Source organism: Pipistrellus hanaki, assembly GCF_964339955.1.
Source record: "Pipistrellus hanaki genome assembly, chromosome: 18".
Lineage (NCBI taxonomy): Eukaryota > Metazoa > Chordata > Mammalia > Chiroptera > Vespertilionidae > Pipistrellus > Pipistrellus hanaki.
The window spans coordinates 3,095,962-3,104,208 of NC_140520.1; the positions used below are offsets into that span (position 1 = coordinate 3,095,962).

General features: G+C 42.0%; 1 protein-coding gene across 1 annotated transcript in view; it reads left to right on the top strand.

Annotated features, from left to right (window-relative positions):
* Positions 1-7,447, top strand: part of SLC16A1 (solute carrier family 16 member 1) — a 29,116-nt gene extending 21,669 nt beyond the window's left edge. Inside the window, exons 3-5 of the mRNA XM_084866243.1 lie at positions 903-1,046; positions 2,010-2,858; positions 5,547-7,447. Coding sequence (XP_084722369.1) covers positions 903-1,046; positions 2,010-2,858; positions 5,547-5,803 — 1,250 coding nt within the window. The 3' untranslated portion in view covers positions 5,804-7,447. The remainder of the gene's footprint in view (positions 1-902; positions 1,047-2,009; positions 2,859-5,546) is intronic.
* Positions 7,448-8,247: the final 800 nt, after the last annotated feature.

Below are 8,247 nucleotides of genomic sequence, written 5' to 3' on the forward strand. Positions count from 1 at the left end.
AGCTGTGGCCTACTATTTGCATGAAGTGACTTAGAAGGTCAATGAAAATTTTTGTTTTGTTTTCTTAATCCTCATCTAAAGATATTTTTCCATTGAATTTTAGAGAGAGTAGAAAATAATCATTTGAATGTGTAGCTCTTTAATAGCCAATATAAATATTCTACATTTTAACTGTTAAAACTGAGCCTTAGGCTTCTAACCTGGTGTCAGTTTCAACCCTTTTTTTTTAAACTTTGCACATTTAAATAGGCCGAGTCGAAGCTGGTCGATGTTTCTCTCTCATCTACGTTTCTAGCTCTCTCTCTCTCCCTTTTTTAAAAAAAAGAAATAGGTTGAAACCAGTGTGGCTCAGTGGATAGAGCGTCAGCCTGCGGACTGAAAGGTCCCAGGTTTGATTCCGGTCAATGGCATGTACCTTGGTTGCAGGCACATCCCCAGTGGAGGATGTGCAAGAGGCAGCTGATTGGTGATTCTCTCATTGATGTTTCTAACTCTCTATCCCTCTCTCTTTCTCTCTGTAAAAAAATCAATAAAATATATATTTTTTTAAAAAGAAATAAACCACATTTATAATATGTAAATAATGCTCTGAAATCACATCATCATATCTGTGTGTCTGTCCAAAATTTAAAACAAAGTAAACTTACAAAATATATGTTGGTGGTATCCTACATACATCAAGAAGCCTGTGAACATCCATTACCAGGATATTTTCAGCCTATTCTGCCTTACAAGGGAAAGATTAAGGATCTAGTCGTTTATATTTTAGTAAAATTCCATCCAGACTATCCAGGTATAAAAGAAAGCAGTGTTCTTACCATCACCTTTTGTTGTATGTTCATTAATGCCTTCTGTAGGGGGCAGTTCCTCCTCTGGCCACTAAATGTTCGGTCTTTTCGCAGGTCCTATCAGCAGTATCCTCGTGAATAAGTATGGCAGTCGTCCAGTCGTGATTGTTGGTGGATGCTTGTCAGGCAGTGGCCTGATTGCAGCTTCGTTCTCTAACAGTGTTCAGGGGCTTTACTTTTGTATTGGAGTCATTGGAGGTGAGTTGCTGTTGATTCATTTTAAATTCCTGTGATAACAGGTGTCCATTGTTGAATGAATAAATGAGTTGAAAGAGATTATTGCATCTCTTGTCCTAAGAATAGTCAGTAGTAATAAATGTGTCTTTTAAATTTTCATCTTTTTAGAAAAGTATTTTTATATCTTTGTGTCTGTGTGTTTTGTTTTTGTTTTAAAGAAAATGCTTATTATTGGAGAACATCATGCTGAGTGAAATAAGCCAGTCAATGAAAGAGAAATACCACACGATCTCACTCATTTATGGATAATAAAGAACATTATAAACTGATGAACCAAAAGATAGATATAGAGACAGTAAAGCAACAAGCAGACTGTCAAATTACAGTGGGGAGGGTAGGGAGATCTGGGGGAGATAATAGATCAACTGAAGGACTTGTATACATGCATATAAGTACAACCAGTGGACACAAAACTCTGGGGAGGGAGGGTATGTATGGGGGGAGGGCAATGTTAAAATATGTACACAAATAATAATTTAATTTAAAAAAACGCTATTGACCACTATTGTATTGACCACTTTTGACTTAAGAATAATGCACGAGCCCTGGCTGGTTTGCTCAGTGGCTAGGGCATCAGTCCCTCAGACCAAATGGTTGAGTGTTCAATTCCCAGGCAAAGCAGGTACCGTGGTTGCAGGTTCTCCAGCCCCAGTAGGGGATGCATATGGGAGGCAACCAATCACTGTGTCTTTTTCACGTCAGTATCTCTCTCTTACTCAGACAGTGAGTGATGATGCTGAGGTCTGAAAGCACATAGTCTGGTTTTAGAGCTCACACTTTAACCACAATACAGTATATCCTCCAACAACGAGGGTTTTTGTCTCCTTCCATTACTATACCTTTCTTTTATTTGACTGGGTAAGTAACTCCAGATATCTCTCTGACATTTATTACAGTTTGTGATTCTTTTCCCCTCTTTCTCAGGTCTTGGGCTTGCCTTCAACTTGAATCCAGCTCTGACCATGATTGGCAAGTATTTCTACAAGAAGCGGCCGTTGGCAAATGGGCTGGCCATGGCAGGCAGCCCTGTGTTCCTCTCTACCCTGGCCCCCCTCAATCAGGCTTTCTTCGGCATCTTTGGCTGGAGAGGAAGTTTCCTCATTCTGGGAGGCTTACTGCTAAACTGCTGTGTGGCTGGGTCCCTGATGCGACCCATAGGGCCGCCCGCAGGCAGTGCGAAGAAGTACCAGCCTGCAGAAAGCACTCAGGAAGCTGGGAAGTCTGGTGATGTAAATACAGATCTCATTGGAGAAACCCCCAAAAAGGAGAAAAAGTCAGTATTGCAAACAATTAATCAATTCCTGGACTTTTCCTTGTTCACTCACAGAGGCTTTTTGATATACCTCTCCGGAAACGTGGTCATGTTTTTTGGACTGTTTGCTCCTTTGGTCTTTCTCAGTAATTATGGCAAGAGTAGGCATTACTCTAATGAGAAGTCCGCCTTCCTTCTTTCCATCCTGGCTTTCGTTGACATGTTTGCCAGACCATCTATGGGACTTTTAGCCAACACGAGGTGGGTAAGACCTCGAGTCCAATATTTTTTTGCTGCTTCTGTCATTGCAAATGGAGTGTGTCATATGGTAGCACCGCTGACCAACAGCTACGTTGGGCTCTGTATTTATGCTGGAGTTTTTGGGTTTGCATTTGGGTGGCTCAGCTCAGTATTGTTTGAAACACTGATGGACCTCGTTGGACCCCAGAAGTTCTCCAGCGCTGTGGGCCTGGTGACCATTGTGGAGTGCTGTCCTGTCCTCCTCGGGCCACCACTTTTAGGTAAGTGTGTCCCCCTCTCCGCGGTCTGTTCACATAAAGCAGCGTGAAGATTGAGAAGGGGATAGAAAGCGAGGACACAGAGCCTTTTGCTGGGGAGAGCAGGCCTTCCTCATTTCTGTGTCCTCGGAGCTGGCACTAATTGCTCAAACACAGACCTGAGTTAAAATGAACCATCAAGCTGAAAGGGGAGTAAAATATTTTTTAAATGATGCTTTTTCTTAAAACGTTTTCTCTTTGTAAAACTTCCATGCTTATTGTAAGAAGACATGTTAAAACACAACGCCACCTCTAAGGCACCGGTGGTAATTTCATTTTAATAAGGGAGTTTATTTTAATAGTAGTAAGCAATAGTAGTAGTAATAATAATGGCTACATGGAAGCTCATAGTGCACTGTCCTATATCTTATTTCTCACCAGTCTATGAGGTAGAGACTGATGGAGTTCCCACTTTGTTAGTGAAGAAAGGGGCTTTGAAAAGTGAAACGATTTGCCTTGTATCACACAGCTAGTAATTGAGTATATAATTGGGAAACTATTTCCTAAAGTTATTCAGTGTTTCATCTTTTAAATCAATACATAAGACAGTAAAAAAAATTTGGGCTTTCTGAAAAGATGTAACTCCTACTTCCTTCCACCATATCCAGTGAGTTGCCCAATCTTGTCAGTTTTCACTTCCTAAATCTCTAATCAGTATACTTTCTCCGTCTCCATAGATCTCTTATCCATAGTTCCTATTCCAGCTGCTCCAGTAGCCCCCTCACTGGTCTATCTAGATCCACTCTAGCTAGCCTTCAATCTGCTTCTACTCGGCAGACAAATGCAAATTGGATATTTCAGCTAATTAGAACCCTCCACTTGCTTCCATCTCCTTAGGGTGAAGATCAAATTCCCTTATGTGGCCCACAGGGCCCCTCCTGGGCCCCCCACCTTTCTCTCCAGCCTCATTTCCTACCTGCTGGCCTGTGCTCTCCTCCAGCAGCCTGGCCCTCTTCCTCCCTCCCCTCGTGCCCCCTGTACTTCCTCCCATCGCTGCTTTTGAACTCGGTGTTCTTTGCCTGGATCCCTCCCCCACCCCCTCTCTGCCAGATAACCCTTCCTCCTGTCAGTCTAGCTTATTAGTTTACTCTTTGAGAGAAGCCTTCCTGACCCTACTTACTGCCCTTCCCCCATTTTCTGCTTTCAGCCCTCCTAGTAGCACTGGTCAGTTTATACGATTACTTGATTAACATCTCTCCTCCACTAAACTGTAGATATTATTTCCTTTGCCCACTTTTCTCCTCAGGGCCTAAGAGACTCGCTGACTGGTGTATGGAAAGGCTCAGTAAATACTCTGAGTGAATAATGCCCTGAGTTAGAAAACCATGTGGCAGTGGTGGGGAACCTTCTTTCTGCCAAGGCCCATTTGGATATTTATAGCATCATTTGTGGGCCATACAAAATTATCAACTTAAAAATTAGCCTGCTATATTTAGTCAGACATTTAATTAACTCACCCCTAGTGGCAGGCCAGACCTAATGATTGCACCAGCCTTACACGGCCCGCCTGCAGCTGGGCGTTCCCTCCCCTGCTATATAAAATCCTGTCTTTGAATCGGTTACGTGAAGTCCTGCCTAGGTGTGGAGGAGGGTTTTCCAGAGTTTACTCCTTGAGATGCCAATCAGATGAGATGCTAATGAATTTTTCTATAACGAGGATTTCATGGCCAAAAACAAGGTTTGGAAACACCAAGCCAACGAGGTTTCTTTACTGCAGGACCTTGCCAAGCCTTTGCCATGCTAACTGCTTTGTGCGGCTTTTCTGAGCGAGAATAAGATAGGCCATTCCCCAAACTCTGACTCTGGAGACACCAGCAGGTACCGCAGCTCAGAGGCACAGCTGCAGCTTCAGTCACACTTCCTGGGTCTAAAGCCAACGGTTCTAACTTTGTGACCTCGGACAAGTTACTTAAGGCTCCTGTGCTTCAGTTTTTACGTTATACAATGAGAGCGATGGTAGCATCTGCCTGTCCGAGCACGCAGCACTCAGAATGAGGCAAAGGTTATCACTAACATTCGGTCATTTTTGTTAGCACAGGACAAGTCTTCACAGGAATGCTTTTCGGGAAGTGCTGACGTCAGAGAAAGCAGGAGTCTGGGAGACTGAAATTAGCTCTGTGACCTTGGGCACATTCCTAAACCTTTTTTTTTAGGTTTATTGATTGATTTTAGAGAGTGAGAGAGATCAATTTGTTGTCCCACTTATTTGTGCATTCATTGGTTGACTCTTGTATGTGCCCTGACCAGGGATCAAACCTGCAACCTTGGCTTATTAGGACAACACTCAAACCGACTGAGCTACCTGGCCAGGCTCTTAAACCTTTATTGCGACAATCCCCCACCACCACCACCATATGTATTGAGAAAACTGATTCTAGGTGATCTCTAGCTCCTTCCCAATTCAAATATGCCAAGATTTAATTATTTTCAAGTTATTAAAAATGACAGTATGCAAGGCCAGCCAAAATCAAGCGTGACATCATAAACAAAAGGTAGTTTCTTTTTGATATCTTTCTGGGTAGGTCCTTGAATTTTATTTAGAAAAGGATATTACTTTTATCCACATAACTGTTTACTGGTGGGTGTTTTCAGTGTTTTTTGTTTTGTTTTGTTTTGTTTTGTTTTGTTTTCTCTCTCTTTTGACATCTTTAGGTCGTCTCAATGACATTTACGGAGACTACAAATATACGTACTGGGCCTGTGGCATAGTTCTCATTTTCTCAGGCGTCTATCTGTTCATTGGCATGGGCATCAATTATCGAATGACTGACAGAAGAAAATCGGCGCAGCAGAAAGAGGAAGAGGCCGGTGTAGAGGATGAGATGCCAAAAGCAGTTACCAGCAAAGCAGAATCGCTGGAGCCAAAAAGCACCGAAGAAAGCGCCAAAGAGGAGGAGAGTCCCGTCTGAGCCGTGGGCTGCAGGGTAAACGGAGCAGCTTGTGGCCCAAGATCTCGGAAGATGTTCCGCTGGCCTGTAACCTCCAGTGGTGCTCACAGCAAGCAGTGGACATTTGTGTGGAAATCCTACCAGGTGTTCCTGGATGGAATTTTTGTTTCACTCCTTACCATTACCCAAATTTAAAACGCCATATCCTGTGGGGAGGGAGTGGTTGGCAAAGAATGAAGGGAAGAAGTCGGGTATGTTTTTGTTTTGTTTTTTTAATCTTAGCTTTTAACAGTGTCATGAAGATTATAATATGTGCCTTAAGTTTTAGTCTTTAGAATCTTTAAGGAGCCTTAACTTTACAAACCACTCTGCTGAATTCATCTCTTTGAAGTGTTCCGTTAAAAAGACAAATAACTTGATGGAAGCAAATCTAGAATTTAAAACTAATCTTGCTTCAGTATTATTTGCAACACATTGTCATACATTATCACTGAAAGACTGAGTAGAAACCTTGGCTGAGAGTTGGGGGTTTTCTAAAATCCTGACTGAAATATTTTCCTAGCATCAGTATTTGCCTGGCATGTGTGCCTGCCTGCTATACACATAGGAAACTTAAGGCATAAAATTTTGGAAATACCTTGTCTATTCTAGACACATTGTACACTCATCAACACCCCATCTGGTTTCTTTCCTTAGGATGTTTATTACTCCTTTTCAAAGATATATTTTGAGTACTTATAGATCATTGTCCCTTTTGAAATCACTTAGTATTCTTTTTTCACTGTAAAAGTTAGTATTAAAATATGCAAGACTATCTGTTTGTGCCTCCTTAGTAAATCCAACATCTCTAATTAAATGTAGACAGATATTTCAAACAGCAGCTGGACTCAGCTTAGGTTTTCCTAGAACCTCAGTTAAACCATGAGACTTAGGATCTTTTTGTTATTGTTTTCCCCCTTCGATTCATAGTGGTTTCATTCATATCTATGTGTAGCTCAGAGCTGTGTCTGCGATTCTCGTTCTTTGTGTGCTTAGTTGTTTGTTGTTGTTGTTGTTGTTGTTGTTTCATGTTTGTTGGTTAAAAGGAGCCAAAGAGATTTGGTCCCAGGCAAACATATAAGGATAAGATTGGGAGGGATGTTGCTGAGTGTTTTTAATTCAATAAATAACTCCTTTTTTTTTTTTTTCCTGAGAAGTTTCTTAAAGAAAATTATGTTTTGGTTAGAATTATTGGACACATTCATAAGACACATTTTCTCCACATAAACCTAAAAATTTTGTGACTCATTTCACCTGTTTGAAAAGTAAAGAAATGGATTTAGTATAAGGACAGAAGGGAAGACGGACCAGAATGAAAATGAAATATTTTTAACCCAGTATCTTAAATGGAGGTAGGACGATGACAGACATTCAGTGGCTTATATATTGTATTAAATGTATTTTAAAATATTGTTGTAATTGACAGAGTGAAAGAATAGATAAAAAGCCTTGTATTAGAGGCTAACTTTTCCAAATAAACTTTTCCCCTCGTTTTTTTTTTTTTAGAAATATTTCTTCCTTCAAATGTTTTATTTGAGGAAAGCATTACTGCCTTTGTTTTCATTATTAAGATACCCTTTGGCCCTTGCTGATATTAAATTAAATCATTTGGCTTATGTGCTTTGAGCTTTGTGCATATGGCTTATTTTATTTTAAGTTTTCTCCTTTCCTCTTCTTTACTTAAAGGCTAATGAGAGGAATTTTGAAACTCCTCTCTGAAAGCATCCAGAGGAGTTAGCCTTACAGACCTAACGAGCCCCCAGTCCTCCGCCTGTGTGTCCTGGCCCGTGGAGGTGGTGCTTACGGAGGAGCCTGTGACTGCGGCAGGCTTGGCTCTCGTTTGGACTCGCCGTTTTCCATAACTTCCATGTGCCTCTTTCCCTTCCCTCTATAACAACGAGGATCACTGCCAGCGAGGGAATGGCGAAGGGAATGTCGGGAGGGGAGGGAGATGGCTAACCAGATGTACAGGATGATTCTCCCCATCCCCATTGCTGAGCTGCACCCACACAGAAGCCCCTGCTTGTTGGTCTTTGGTCATGATCTGAATCTTAGTGAAGGGAAGGGCTTACCATGCAAACCAACCAGCACTTCTTAGCCGGACGGGTTCGGAAGCTGCTGTACCAGAAGCACGGGCCAGACCCTGGCTCAAAGCCGGACCTGAAGCGTTATGAACCCAGACCAACGCTGACTCTCCCCTGAAGGCACAGGCCTAAGGGACCGAATTAAAATCAGCTTTGATAACAGAGCCAACATAAACCAACTGGGCCTACTCTGTGCCATCTGTCCTTGTTAACAAGCAGCTAACCCTCCCTTACAAGGTTGCCTTAAACAGTGAGGCGGTAGGCCTTCTGACCAGTCTGTTGCCAATTGCCTTAGGTGGGAACTAAGTTTATTTCAGTTCACACAGTTTAGGCTGCTTTGGG